This window comes from Orbicella franksi, chromosome 12 (assembly GCF_964199315.1).
Source record: "Orbicella franksi chromosome 12, jaOrbFran1.1, whole genome shotgun sequence".
In the NCBI taxonomy this organism is placed as follows: domain Eukaryota; kingdom Metazoa; phylum Cnidaria; class Anthozoa; order Scleractinia; family Merulinidae; genus Orbicella; species Orbicella franksi.
The window spans coordinates 12387328-12403557 of NC_138156.1; the positions used below are offsets into that span (position 1 = coordinate 12387328).

The window sequence follows — 16230 nt, forward strand, 5'->3', positions numbered from 1 at the left end:
GATGATTTCCAGCTAAAAAATAAAATCGGCCGATTTTTATCTCCCAAGTAGAGGTTACCGAAGACTATTTAAAAATGAATTTCTTTTGCTTCAGTTTAGCTTTAAACCAAAAATATCGAGCCGTAAACTTTTTCCGTCTGATAGCAGCAAAATCAGGCCGAAAATAAGCCCCCGCAAAATACTGTTCAGAAATTACTATCGCAACGCAAAATAATGAGAAAGCTACACAGTGTTGAAGAAAAAGGCCTTTTAATGCAATATCATTCGATAAACATCAAAAAACTGCCGAAGCGATTAAAAAATAACGTTCCAAATGTTGCATACTAAATTAGATGGAGCGTTGGAGCTGATTTTAAAATAATTATTTCTCAAAAGTCCAACGCTGTTGAAAGCAATCACAGTGATGAATTAGACATTGGAGGGATACACATCACGTTTCTGGAAAAACATTTTTCGGCCAAAGTATATTGACCTTTTACAAAGCGTTCAAAGTTACCGTGTTTACCGTTATCCTGCTACTTCGGCGAAACACTTTTCTTTTGCCAATACGGCCGTGGATAGCGTGTTAAACGCCACTTTAAACCTTGCTAGGCATTCAAAGACCATCCTGAGTAGAAGGACGTAGAATTAAAAGAGAAAGTAAGATGAAAAATACGCAGAAAAAGAAAATAACTCGAAATTACCATCTGCTAACGAAAGTTGAATCTGAAAAATGTCGTCGTGTGACAGTCTCGCCTGCGTGTATCTCTTGAACGCTAACAGACCTCTAGCTATAGTCGTATGATTTTCAATGAAAATATTGAGAATCAGCAAATCCTAAATATATGGTATACTGGCAGAGTTGTTCACGAAACTTTATGGAACCTTTGACAATTGCTTCACGTGAAATGTACATGTTGTAATCTATTTTTAGTTATTTGAACTCGTGCGTAACTTTCATTGTCAATAATCAAAGAAACGTTAGTAGTTTACCGCCGTAATTTTCGATTTACAATAAGAAGACTCTTAGGACAATTGAGGAGGCGAAATCTTGTTGAAGCTTTCTTGGATCGCTGAGCTTATGAGGCAACCTTAAAACTGTAAAGAAAAAGGCTTTTCTCGTAGTGTCGTTAACGTTGTGTTAGGTTTAGTAGTTCCTTTATTTTAATAGTATACTCTCTCTAAGTAACAGACCATACACACGTTTTTTTATATATCAACAGACGGTGTCAACAAAGGAGTTTTTTCCCATATTCAGCAGGAAACGGTCGACTTACTTCTATCGTTTGACACTTTCCCTTCGATAACATACAACTTTGAATCAAAGCGAAGAGGTCCTAGCAATCAATCACGATACATCCGGAACGTAGTATCACCGCTGCAGCCGCGATGTTTTCCGTTTTGCGTCTTATATGTAAATTGATTCTCGGATCGCTGATGCTTGCGGTAACAAGCGTGAAATACTATCCACAGGGCGGTTTGCCGACCCTCAGTCAAGGTTTGGTGAGGTTCCGCGATGCATACGTTACTCGTAAAGTTGCAGAACGGTTCATCTGCCCTAATTACCTAGAGCCCGACGAATGTAAAAATGCGACGGACGAGGTCTTTGAGATAGTTTCCCGCATTCCTCAAGAGGTTTGGGAGAGATTCGTGGAGTTTTTTGAGACGTCTACTTCCAGTGCCACCGTACAAAAGAACCACGACGCGGCCAAGAAGGGTGCTGTCGACTTCACGCAAGGTACGATGGAAGTCAAAGGAGATCAGCAAAAAGCAGAACAGATAATAAAATCGTTGACGTTCGCAAAGTACGATGAAAGTAACCTTTGCGACCTCAAAGAAGGGATTCCTCCCTCCGAATATGACGTTACGGTCGACGAAATAGCTGATTTGACCAACATGCCGGAAAAGCTCAAAAATACTATAAAAAGGGCTAAGAATTTTGCCGGAGGAAATGTCCTAGCCGTCAACAGGTTACAATTCAAGGCTGCAGAGGGAAACCTGGTCTTTGGGCGAGTGGCTGTCATTCGCAGAGGGAAAGTTCTGGACTTGGCATATTCGCTGCACTCTGTAGAATACGAGCTCATGCCAAAACAGCGACAGCCCGGTCAGGCAGATAAAATACATCTGTTTTTTGGGAGCCTTGACCAAGGAGATAGCGTGAATGGGAAGGCCGCATTTGAGGGAATTTCCATAGAACTGAGAGAAGATTTCTTGGCCTTCTTTCACAAACAAGCCATCAAGGGATTTATAAAGCACTGTGACTACATTTTAAAAACCATAACTCACAGTGATGACGTTGTACGCGCTGTCGTTGAGGATGATGACGCGCCTGGCGAAGACACCAATCGTTAACAATTTATCATTCATGATCACTATTTAACAATTAGGTTATGAGCTAGAGATTTCTGTTAAACAATTAGATTATGAGCTCTAGATTTCTATTTGACAATTTGATTATTCGCTTTCGATTTCTATGCGTGATAACTTTATAAGGACCTATAAGTATAATTCAGAAATGGCACGGTGAAATTTCTATATGTTATCAAATTTTGATTAACAAGATACGACACAACGTTTGGCAAAGCTTAAAAAAATTCTGTACGTAGAGTTCAGAGCCACCTTAAATTTTCAAAATTTTAAGATGACTCTTAACCCTGTGTACAGAATTTTATTAAGCTTTGGCGAAAGTTGCATCTTATCGTGCTAATCAAATTTGGTAATATATAAAAATTTCACCGTGACGTTTTCAAATTGTAGGTCCTTGAAACTGTAATTACAGGGTAAAATCAAGGAAACATTGTTAATACGGGACTTAAAACCCGCCCTAAATGAAAACGTCGGTAGTGAAAAACTCATTCTTTTTCCATTCACACCGGATGTAGTTTCTTTTGTTCATTGTTGTCTAGCTAGTTACCAATACCTCGCTTTAGTTTTAGTCTTTTTAAATTTTGTCAAATTTTGTAGCCAGAGGTGTATAACCAGAGGTGTTTCGTAACATACGAAACGTCAAGTTGAATATACCATGCGTAATCTATTTGTTATGTTTGTTACCGCTGTTTGTTTTCTCTTTCTCTCATAATTAAGGGTGTTTTTCTCAGGTCATACTATTGCTTCGGTAACATATTGTGTCACGAAAGTGATAACAACTTGTTCACCAATCATTGGGCAGTTTTTTTGATACCATAATTGTAGCATCAACTGATAAAGAGTGGTTATAATGACGTATCAAAATCTAAGTCTTGGAAAGTGCTGGAAATTGTCTTAAACCACCTTAAACTTCACGCTTTAGAGAAATTGTCATTTTGAAAAGAAAAGGTTGAAATTTTCTCGACCACACCAAGCCACTGCACACAAATGGCTGATAGGGTGCAATGGCTCAGCCGACCAGATTACAACATTTGCATCAATTAGTATACTAGCAGAATTCTACTAGTAAACATTATTAGGGTTAAAACTAGGGTATCTAAAAGATAATAATGCTGCGGCACATTCTATTGATAGTGACATATTTTACGCAGTGATTCATCTACAACTTCATGCATGATGACACATGGATGGCGAGGTATGACAAGGGATCGTGACAAAAAAGCGCATAGTGATCTGACCCATGTTTGAACATAAAAAGATACACATCAATCTCCCCTTTACCAGATCGCGGAAATCGAAAGATGTGGAAGTTGTAGGAACAGAAATCTAACTTATAAATTCTGTATTGATACGTATTAAATGTCTCAGGAATGTTGACAGACTGTGTCGAGGACGCGTCCATCGCGATGTGTGAAAATGCTAAAGCTTTAGCTTAAATTCCTGTTTGGATGAAAAGGAATAGATCGCAGCATATATGAAATTAGCCTGTTCTACGGTTTTCGTTTGTTTTACTTATTCTGCAAGCAGAGTTGTTCACGGAACTTTATGGAACCTTTGACAATTGCTTCACGTGAAATGTACATGTTGTAATCTATTTTTAGTTATTTGAACTCGTGCGTAACGTTCATTGTCAATAATCAAAGAAAAGTTAGTAGTTTACCGCCGTAATTTTCGATTTACAATAAGAAGACTCTTAAGACAATTGAGGAGGCGAAATCTTGTTGAAGCTTTCTTGGATCGCTGAGCTTATGAGGCAACCTTAAAACTGTAAAGAAAAAGGCTTTTCTCGTAGTGTCGTTAACGTTGTATTAGGTTTAGCAGTTCCGTTATTTTAATAGTATACTCTCTCTAAGTAACAGAACATACGCCGCACGTTTTTTTCTATATCAACAGCCGGTGTCAACAAAAGAGTTTTTTCCCATATTCAGCAGGAAACGGTCTACTTACTTCAATTGTTTGCCCGTTTCCCTTCGATAACATACAACTTTGAATCAAAGCGAAGAGATCCTAACAATCAATCACGATACATCTGGAACGTTGATATCACCGCTACAGCCGTGATGTTTTCCGTTTTCCGTCCTACATATAAAATGATTCTCGGATCGCTGATATTTGTGGTAATAAGCGTGAAATTCTGTCCACAGGGCGGTTTGCCGACCCTCAGTCAAGGTTTGGTGAGGTTCCGCGATGCATTCGTTACTCGTAAAGTTGCAGAACTGTTCATCTGCTCTGATTACCAAAAGCCCGAAGAATGTAAAATTGCGACGGACGAGGTCTTTGAGATAGTTTCCCGCATTCCTCAAGAGGTTTGGGAGAGATTCGTGGAGTTTTTTGAGACGTCTACTTCCAGTGCCACCGTACAAAAGAACCACGACGCGGCCAAGAAGGGGGCTGTCGACTTCACGCAAGGTACGATGGAAGTCAAAGGAGATCAGCAAAAAGCAGAACAGATAATAAAATCGTTGACTTTCGCGAAGTACGATGAAAGTAACCTTTGCGACCTCAAAGAAGGGATTCCTCCCTCCGAATATGACGTTACGGTCAACGAAATAGCTGATTTGACCAACATGCCGGAAAAGCTCAAAAATACTGTAAAAAGGGCTAAGAATTTTAGGGGAGGAAATGTCCTTGCCGTCAACAGGTTGCAATTCAAGGCTGCAGAGGGAAACCTGGTCTTTGGGCGAGTGGCTGTCATTCGCAGAGGGAAAGTTCTGGACTTGGCATATTCGCTGCACTCTGTAGAATACGAGCTCATGCCAAAACAGCGACAGCCCGGTCAGGCAGATAAACTACGTCTGTTTGTTGGGAGCCTTGGCCAGGGAGATAGCGTGAATGGGAAGGCCGCATTTGAGGGAATTTCCATAGAACTGAGAGAAGATTTCTTGGCCTTCTTTCACAAACAAGCCATCAAGGGATTTATAAAGCACTGTGACTACATTTTAAAAACCATAACTCACAATGATGACGTTGTACGCGCTGTCGTTGAGGATGGTGACGCGCATGGTGAAGACACCAATCGTTAATAATTTATCATTCACTATTTAACAATTAGATTATGAGCTAGAGATTTCTGTTAAACAATTAGATTATGAGCTCTAGATTTCTATTTGACGATTTGATTATTTGCTTGCGATTTCTCTGCGTGATAACTTTATAAGAACCTATAAGTACAATTCAGAAATGGCACGGTGAAATTTCTATATATTATCAAATTTTGATTAGCAAGATACGACCCAACTTTTGGCAAAGCTTAAAAAAATTCTGTACACAGAGTTCAGAGCCACCTTAAATTTTCAAAATTTTAAGATGACATCTTAACCCTACGTACAGAATTTTATTAAACTTTGGCAAAAGTTTCATCTTATCCTGCTAATCAAATTTGGTAATATATAAAAATTTCACCGTGACGTTTTCAAATTGTAGGCCCGCTTAAAACTGTAATTACAGGGTAAAATCGAGGAAACATTGTTTTAAATACGAGACTTAAAACCCGCCCTAAATGAAAACGTCGGTAGTGAAAAACTCTTTCTTTTTTCATTCACATCGGATGTAGTTTCTTTTGTTCATTGTCGTCTAGCTAGTTACCAATGCCTCGCTTTAGTTTTATTCCTGTTAAATTTTGTCAAATTTTGTAACCAGAGGTGTATAACCAGAGGTGTTTCGTAACATACGAAACGTCAAGTTGAATATACCATGCGTAATCTATTTGTTATGTTTGTTGTTTTTTTCTTTTTTTTCTTTTTTTTTCAATAATTTTAATTTACAAAACACAGTTCTACAATACTTACTTACGTTACTTACAATACGGGTTACTTATGCTGCCAATACAACACTCAATACAGCTCCTTACAGAAAATACAATTACTTGCAATATGGGCTACTTACACTGCTAACAATATAATACTCTACTTATATTACTTGCTGTACATACAGTTACTTACAATACGTTATACTGTATATTGGCTTTGAGGAGGGAGGAGTACTCCTCACTAAAACATTTAATTAAGACAAATTTTCAAGATTGTATTTAATGTGTAGCTTACTGATAAAATCCTGAATGGAGATGGCCAGGCTATTTAACTTGCTTGAATAAATATAATGGCGCATAAATAAGGTAGTGTAGTTAAATTTCCGTACTATTGGTATGTCATGGGAACTTGCAGTAATACCGAACAAGGTCTCCTCTGTGGTAGGAGAAATTTGACACGCATTCACTTGGTTGAACCAGTTCAAGACTTTTAGGGTAAACAAGTTGGTAAACATACATTCAATGAAAGAGTGCTCAATTGAATCTTTATCTCCGCAATATAGACATACGTCGTCCGCCTTAATACCAAATCTGAATAATTCTTTCTTAGTTACTATCGTTCTATGGATTAATTTAAATTGAAACTCTTTGAGTTTAGTTTCCTTACAAATATTTTTTAGTGACTTAAAGATCTTAGTCCACACGTCCTTTTTTAAAGAGAGTTTTTCGCTCCAACGTTTAGGGCCCGTTTGATCTTCGGTGTGAATCTTGACTTTAAGCAAATTATAAAAGTCCTTTGACTTAGCCTTGTACAGATTAATTTGTGTCGATTCGTTGAGGGAAAAGATATTATTATTTCCGGTAAAAAAAGATTTGTTGATGATGTCGGAGCACTTGGCTATAGACCTTAAGCGTTCCGGAATAGCGCTAACAACTTGATGATACTGTAAAAAGTTGGATTCACAGGAATATTTATCACAAAGCTCGCGGAATGTTAAAAAATTGCCACTTTCATTCAATAGGTCATTAATCGATATAATACCCTTTTTAGACCATTCACTAAGGAAGATGGGATTCCCGTCCACCAATATATCTTTGTTATTAAACAATACTAACTCCTGCTTTTGATCATACGAGTAAAGAGTTTTTAATTCGTTGAAGAAGTCTAGTATCTTCTTTTAGAAGGGCAGGAGGTCTTTAGAATAATTTGTGTCGTGGTTGCACCTTAGTAGAAAATTTAACCCTCCCTTTCTTCTGAAATAGTGCTCTGGAATAATACACCAATTACTATTGTCCGAAGTCCGCAACAGTCTCGGGATCCAGGCGAGTTTTAGGGCTGTTAACATAATATCAAAGTCGGTCATGCGTATTCCACCGTTGTCTGGATCTTGGTAAAGGCCTGATCTTTTTATTTTATCTTTTTTGTTTTTCCAGAGGAACTTAAAAGATTTTGCTCTTACAATTTCCACAATTCCTTTGGGAACATCCAGATTAGAGGCCGAATAAATAAGTTGCGATATACCCAAGGTTTTAATTAACATGGCTCTTCCAAATATCGTCAAGTCCCGTGAACTCCACATATCCAGCTTAGTTTGCAACTTTTGGATCTTTTTGTCGAAGTTGAGCTCGTTATTCTCCTTAATATTATACGAAAAATATATCCCCAATATCTTAACGGGGCTGTGGAACCATTTTAAATCCAGAGGCTTACTTCTATTACTTTTCCATTTCCCCAACCAAAGCGCCTTCGTTTTCTTTACATTTAGGGACAGACCAGCAATTCGTTCGAAATCCCCAACAATTTTCAAGGCCATTTCTAAAGATTCTATGTCCGCATTGAATAGAGTTGTATCATCAGCGAATTGGGACAGCTTGATTTCCTTACCGAAGACTTTAATTCCTCTCACGTTGGAATCCTGACGTATCTTATTTGAGAGTACCTCCGCAGAAAGAATAAACAAATAAGGGGAGAGTGGGCAACCTTGTCGAACTCCTTTGATGGTTTAAACCAACTGGTTATAAAATCATTGTTTTGTACCGCACTTTCTGTGTTCGTGTAGAATATCTTAATCCAGCGCTTGATATCACTACCAAAATTAAAATGGTCTAGCGTTTTCATTATAAAGGGCCATTCAATCGAATCAAAAGCTTTACGGAAGTCTAGGGAGGTTAGAATGCCAGGTAAGTTTTGTAGACTCGTATATTCCATTACGTCACTTATAAGTCGGATATTTCCCCCAATGTATCTCCCTTTTACGAAGCCTGTTTGGTCAGAGTGGAGCAGGTTCGGTAATGTCGGTTCAATGCGTTTGGCTATTGCTTTTGACCCTAATTTAAGATCAACATTAAGCAAAGTAATCGGTCTCCAGTTTGAAAGATCTAGGAGTGATCCGTCTTCTTTCGGAACTAAAGTAATTATTCCCCTTCGTTGTGAAATGGAGAGTTCACCCTTCTCGTGTGCTTCGTTGAAACTTGCTATTAAATCGTTTCCTAAAAGATCAAAAAAACAGGTATAAAATTCAACGGTAAACCCATCTTCCCCCGGTGCTTTATCATTCTGAAAGGTTTCTAGTATCTTTTTGCATTCTTCGTACGTAAGTGGACCCTCCAAGGTTCCTTGCACGTCCTCTGAAAGCTTAGGCGATTCAACATTTTGAGTGAATGTGTCATAAGCAGTTTCAGAAAAGGTTAAATCCGAGGTATATAGGTTTCTATAATAATCTTCAATTTGCTCTAGAATCAGTGTCTCGTTGCGCGTAATAGAGTCATCTTGTAATCGAAGTTCACTGATAGTTTTTTTGTTGTAATTACTTTTTTCAAGATTGAAAAAATACTTTGTTGGGCGTTCACCATTTTCTATCCAGCGGCATTTTGCTCTAAACATTGCCTGTTTTCCTTTTTCTTCATAGATTGACTTAAGTTCCGTTTTCAGTCCGTCATACTCCCGTTGTACTCCATCGATGTAAGGAGAAGAAAAATTATCGCAGATAATAACATCAAGTTGGTCTATTCTACGTCTTAATTCCTGTTCTCGGTTGCTGATACATTTTGCTTTATTTCTGGAAAAGGAAATAGTCGCAGATCTGATTTCCATTTTCATTAACTCCCAAAAGAGCCTCTTATCCGTCACATGGCTATAATAACTGCACGCGTGAGCGTATGTATTACGAACCTTACTCAGATACTGCATGTCATTCAATAGGGTGTTGTTAAATTTCCAGAGTCCTGGTCCCCGAGGAGGTTTGTTGGGCCAAGATAGCGAAATATAAATTGCGTTATGGTCAGGTGCGATAGCATGGTAAATTTCCGAATTATTTACATCCCCAGAGAGATTTTTTGCAATTAAGAAAAAGTTAATCCTAGATTTAAGTTTAAGAGATTTTGATTCGTACGTGAATTTGCGTAACTGTGGATGTCGCATTCTTTGAATATCCACTATGTCAAACATTTCCATCGTTGTCAGAATGAGGTTACAGTAACTGGACGGTTTTCACGGTGTACCTCCGATCTTATCTTTTTTTGATAAAGTACAATTCCAGTCTCCCCCGACAATTAGCGAGGTGAGCTCTGATTTATCGATTATGCAATTGTTGAGCTCTTGCATGAATTGGAGTTGATTGGCCTGGTCATTAGGTGCGTAAATATTGCACGGTGATAGTTTTTATCCATTAAGAGTGACTGTAATAAGCACTATTCTGCCCGAGTCATCGGCATAAGAATAATCAACTTTTGGTTGTACAAAGGGATTAATTAAAATACACACACCTTTGCTATGCGTGGTGCCATGTGAGAAAAATAGCTCGCCACCCCATTCTTTTCTCCAAATATTTTCATCGGCTCGTGCTGAATATGTTTCTTGTAAAAAATAAATGTTTGCCTTTTGATCTTTTAGGTATGAAAATATACTCCTCCTCTTGATTTGATCTCTGAATCCCCGAACGTTCAATGATAAGACGTCAAATTTGGACAAACTACCCGTATTCATGTTACACGATAGAAAAGAAAAAAAAGGAATTAAATTACAAGTTAAAAAAAATACAAAAACTCACTAAAGTATAAACAATCCAAACAACGCACACAGACAAATACACACAACAACACAAAAGAGAACAACTAAACCTTTTTGCAAGTAGGGTAAAGAGATAAGTCACAGTTCCAAACAGAGTCCGTCCCCTCTCCAAAAATAATTCTAAAAGCAGGCTACAGATTCTCGAGGTCCTCTAATTCGATGATTTTGATGGGCCTGTTTGTTACCGCTGTTTTTTTTCTCTTTCTCCCATAATTCAGGGTGTTTTTCTCAGGTCATACTATTGCTATGGTAACCTATTGTGTCACGAAAAAGATAACAGCTTGTTCACCAATCATTGAGCAGTTTTTTTTTTTGATACCATAATTGTAGCATCAACTGATAAAGAGTGGTTATAATGACCTATCAAAAGTTAAGTCTTGGAAAGTGCTGGAAATTGTGTTAAACCACCTCAAACTTTACGCTTTAGAGAAATTGTCATTTTGACATTTGCAGTTATGTACGCGCGCTTATCAGTTTCTTTCAAAAATTCGACTCTTTTTAATTCAAGAAACTAGGAATGTCCTTCTTTTAGTCTTCTCAGGAATTTAATTCTTCATTTGTTTCCAAATGTTCTTTCAAAACTTCGGATAAACGAGAAAACGTTGAAATTTTCTCGACCACACCAAGCCACCGGACACAAATGGCTGATAGGGTGCAATGGCTCAGCCGATCAGATTACAACATTTGCATCAATTAGTATACTAGTAGAATTCTACTAATAAGCGTTATTAGGGTCAAAATTAGAATACGAATTATGTCATGGTGTTTCGTATTTTATTCGGACACGCTGATAATGAATTATGTTCCAATTCAACTTCAACCGAATTATGTTCGGCTCTTTTGAATTATCAGATCTCTTGGCTGATCAGATCTCACGTAGATCCTACGTTGGCAGCGTTTATCGTACGCGGTCCCTTGCAGTTTCTGGTTTCTCATTTATGAATTTTCGGACCGTAGGTCTTTTCAGATCCGATACGCTGCGTTTTTAAAGCATGGTACTGGCCATGCGGTTGAATGTTTAAATGTTTAGGCTGGCCTTGTCCGGCCACATTTATTCTTTTGCTTTTCGAGACACCAATCTTGACACTTTGTCTCCTTGCGCCCCGAAACACGTGATGTGGCAACGCGTGTTTCGGGGCGCAAGTGAGTTCAAAGTACGGAACTTGATATAGTAAACGGTTCATTTTCCAATTTATGTACGTTGGCTGTTGGGCTGGCGTTACATATCTTCGCTAAACAGTGCTGACGAGCCCCAAGAAGGGCGAAACAGCCGGCGTCGACAAAACCTGGATCGGACCGGACCGGACCGGATCACGGATCGGATCACGGACCGGATGACGGATCGGATCACGGACCGGATCGTGGATCGTATCACGGATCGGATCGCGGATCGGATCGCGGATCGGATCGCGGATCGGATCACAGAAAAAAAAAAAACGTTTTAAAGAAAAAAAAAATCAAATCGTTTATAAGATAATAATAAATAAATAATAAAAGTGGAAAACTAAAATATGTTAAATAAAAATCCCGAATTTGACGCAATGACATGTTAATTACAGAGAATGACAAGAGGTCATTTAAAAAGCCACATAAGCGCCTGATTTACGACGAATTTAAATTGTAATGAACAGGCAGATGTAGTTATATTAGAACGTTAGTTGGCTTGAAGCTTGCGTGAACCTCCATTCTCGTTTTGGAAATTGTTGTTAGTATCAGTAGCTAATTCTCGGCTACTTTTTCGTGTCAGATGTGAGCGTTACAGTTAGCGTTACAGTTAATGAGAAAGCTTACGTACGAAAGCTTAAGGACATGACTTGCTTTAAAGGAGCTACGTCACGATTTGCGCATCTTGAAAAAACTAGCCTAGTTTTTCAAGTTCGTTATTTGCAGTCTTCGTTAATCTTTGCCATCGTTAACGATCCTCATTCCGTTTTGATTTGTTCTTGCCTTCTAAGTGCTTTCTATCCTAGGACACGATCATTTTAAGGTTTTGTTCCATATAAAGGCAACTCTTTACGACCCTAAAAATGACTTTAAAAATCGTGACGTAACTCCTAAAATGTTGTCTATTCTCGGGTTGCGTTATCGTTCACACTATCGATGTTATTCCTATATTTTTTTGGTAAAACAGCTATATTTCCTTGAAATACAAATGGTCTGTTTCGTTTTATTCTAGTACGAAATATGGTATTCCAAACTCACATCTTGTAAAAGTATAGACTTGTTGTGTTTCGATTCATACGTTCGTCCTAATATTATCATGCTGACGCGATTTATGACAGTTTACCTTTGATGCAAGCGAATATACGAAATATCATTTATCTGAACTGCGGGGAAAGATATGAAGACATGATTGATCATCGCAATCAAAACCCAATAGCCTGAAAAAAATTCATCTGCGACCAGCTCCCAGTTGGCTTGATATTATAAAAGAATAAAGGAATATCACACCTGAATTAAATAAAACGTTCTGCTCACAGTAGTCAATCTAGTGTAATTTGCTCAACAAAAGTTTGAATTTTGAATCTTGAATTTTGAATTTTGAATTTTTTTCCTTGATCCGATCCGTGATCCGATCCGTGATCCGATCCGTGATCCGGTCCGCGATCCGGTCCGTGATCCGGTCCGTGATCCGATCCGATCCGATCCAGGTTTTGTCGACGCCGCGAAACAGCTGTCCACTGTTGCGATCCTACTTTATCGGTTCTTGTCATATTGGTGTCTCGAAACGTTTTTCACGTAGTATCAGCCTTGCAGTCTATTGTTTGGCTTTTGAATTATGTTCGGAAGCTTGTACTTATTTAGCAAATAAAGAAGCCTCGACTGTGCTCTGTTCTGTTGTAAAGCACGCAGGAAGCGGTAGAGCACGAAAGAAGTGTAGGGGAAAACACGAGACGTAGTCGAGTATTTTTCCCTACTTCTTGAGTGCTCTACTGCTTCGTAAGTGCTTTACAACAGAACAGAACACAGTCGAGGCTTCTTTATTTGTTTTATGATAAAGGATCCGATAATTTCCCCATGCATTTGGCTGAATTTTCAAACCAAACTTTATTTTCCAAACGAGCAAAAGTGGCGTCAGCCGTGCACTGTTCTCTGATAAAGCACGCTAAAATAAGCCAATCACAATCCTTGTTAGAATTGTTCAAATAATTTGATTGGCTAACGAAGCGACAGCTGTCAATCACAAACTGGACTTCAGCTAAACTTTCAGTTTCGAGTATTTTGAGCGGCTTTCGAGAGAAGAACGATGCCTTCAAAGTTCGCTTTTAAGTTAATTTTTAAATACGGATCTAAAGGCAGGTGAAGGTTTATAGTCTAGAGGAGTCCGGCCGTATTGTGGCCCATGAAAACGTGCACTTTTCTAGCGGAAATTACGAAACGCTGAGCTCAAAGCTTGCTGATGAATATGCGAAATGCCGAGTTGAATTTGAAAGGAGCTACAGTTATTTACGGCTTGTAGCCCAGCATGCAGCAAGATTGCTGTATTTATTGTTTGTTGGGGCAAATTGCACTATACAACATTGTCACGCACGTATCCAGATAGTATGTATTTATTACTTGTAGCAACTTAATAAATTCAGTTTTGAATGTGTTACCGAACGACAAACATGGTGGCAGCGGTGGGATTTTTTTAGTAATCTAACGGATCTAGCGCTTTACCGACTCAACTATTCTTCAGTCTACAGCGATATGGCTTCGAACACCCCGTTTCCCGAGTTTAAGACAACAGGAGATGACAAGCACGACCTGGAAACATACATAGAAGATTTGACAAATTACTGCATCATGCAAAATTGGTTCGTTCCATCGAAAGAAACTGACGCACTGAAATGGACCAAGCCTGATAAAGCCATGGCATGTCTCCGGGCATCTCTATCTCCGGCAGCGAGAACGGTTTATAAATACAGCTTGGGTTTGGATGAAGCCGACCAAAAGAAGCCTCATTGTGTTGTCGCCGCATTGAGAGAGTATTATGGCGCTAGCGTTGGAGTGTCAGGGGAACGGCAAAAGTTTCTTCGTTTGCTGCAAAACGAAAACGAATCGATTGCTTCCTGGGAGACGCAAGTGCGTAATCAAGCAGCACAGTGTGAATATGAAGACTTCGCTGACGAGCTTATGAGGGACCAATTTATCGCCGGTTTAACGTCTGATACTCTTCGAGTGAAACTTATCGGGAAAGGGCATAAACATAAAAACACCGCCCAAACAAAGGTTACGCTACGAGAAGTTGTCGAAGTTGCCAAAACGTTCGAAGCGACTGTGTTCGCGAATCAGCTCATGAAAACTGCCAGGAACACACAACAGGAACAAGTGAATTTTACGAGCAAATCAGCATTTGCAAATCCGCGGCAAAATCTGAAGCCGGTACAGCAATTGTCACAGTGTTTCTGGTGTGGCGGCAACCATCAACAGCCCCGTCAACAGCACTGCCCAGCATTTGGCAAAAGATGTGGAAAGTGTGGGATCTCTGGTCATTTCGCGCGCGTCTGTAGAGGTGGAGCAAGGCGACAAGGACGACAGCAGCAATCAAATTTTGTCGATGAAGACAACGGTGAAGAAGCATTTGTGGTGGATTGCGAGACACCCTCACAACCTGCAAGGAAATTCTTTGCCCATTTACATCTCATACTTGAAAAAAAAACAAAAGTAGTGAAAGCACAAATCGACTCGGCATCCACGTGTAACACCATACCCATCAGTCTACTAAGCGAGGTGTTTCCTGACGTAAAGATTTCGCGGACCAGAAGCAGGATTAACACGTATGGAAGCGAAACTATGCGCCCTGAAGGCCAAGTAACTTTGTGTTGTGACAGAAGGGGCAAGATTCACACCATAGATTTTCTTGTGGTCAACGTGCCTAATGAGAAACCACCACTTCTCAGCGGAAGAGATGCACAAGCCCTGGGTTATTTGAAGATGTATGCTGATGAAGCAAACGCAGTTGAAGAAGAAATTCCGCGCAATATGCAGTCACCTCCACCACTAGGAAAACTGACAAAGGAAGACGTGCTTCACCACTACTCAAACGTATTTAAGCCAGGCTGCGGAAATCCTCTTGGAACCCCCTTGCACATCGAACTTGATCCTAATGTTACTCCAGTACACGCCTCAACGCGTCGAGTTCCCGTGGCAAAGTTGGACAGAGTAAATGACGAGTTAAAGAGACTATGCGATGAAGGCATCATAAGGCCGGTCACACAGCCTACAGACTGGCTCTCAAACATCCTGGTAAAAGAGAAACCGAACGGCAAACTTCGAATATGCATTGATCCAAGTCAAACCATTAACAAGGCCATCAGAAGACCCAAGTACACAATACCGACGATTGAAGAGAAGCTTCCACAACTGACTAAGGCCAAAGTGTTCACAATTGTTGATGTATCTGAAGCTTTTCACACCATCGTGATGGATGAAGAGTCTTCTTTACTAACAACGTTCCAGGGACCAAATGGTCGCTACTGCTACACTCGCATGCCATTTGGGATCGCCTCGGGACCGGAGGAGTATCAACGGCGCCAACATGAATTCTTAGACGGCTTACACGGGGTAATAAACATTGCCGACGACATCTGTGTTTTTGGATGCGGAGATTCAAAAGAGGAAGCTGACATCGATCACGATAAAAATCTTACAAGCCTGTTAGAAAAGTGCAGCAACCATGACCTGCGACTTTCGGCGAAGAAATTACAGTTTAAATCTCCCTCTGTCACCTTTATGGGGCACAAGCTTACCGACAAAGGCGTAGAACCCGATCCAGCTAAAGTAGCCGCAATTACAGAGATGCCAGCGCCCACTGACAAATCTGGGGTACAGCGATTTCTTGGCATGTGCCAATACTTAAGCAAGTTCTGCCATAACTTGTCAGAAACAGTTCTTCCATTGAGGGACTTGACTAAGGAGGACTCTGCATTCCTGTGGTCAAACAATCATGAAAATGCATTTAACTCGGCAAAGAACCTCATCGCTTCAGCAACTACATTACGCTACTACGACGCAACCCTTCCCGTGACGCTACAAGTGGATGCATCTGAAGATGCCATCGGTGGCGTATTGCTACAAAATGATC

The 16230-nt window shown here is 39.6% G+C and overlaps 3 protein-coding genes across 3 annotated transcripts in view; all 3 read left to right on the forward strand.

Annotated features, from left to right (window-relative positions):
* The window catches only part of LOC145463977 (uncharacterized), a 52280-nt gene that overhangs the window by 27813 nt on the left and 8237 nt on the right, over nt 1-16230 (forward strand). The window lies entirely within an intron of this gene.
* LOC145463617 (uncharacterized) lies at nt 1369-2331 on the forward strand. Its single transcript, XM_081447382.1, has one exon. The coding sequence runs from the start codon at nt 1369-1371 to the stop codon at nt 2329-2331; it is 963 nt and encodes a 320-aa protein (XP_081303508.1).
* LOC145463618 (uncharacterized) lies at nt 4437-5369 on the forward strand. Its single transcript, XM_081447383.1, has one exon. It carries the CDS (start codon nt 4437-4439, stop codon nt 5367-5369), a length of 933 nt encoding a protein of 310 aa, XP_081303509.1.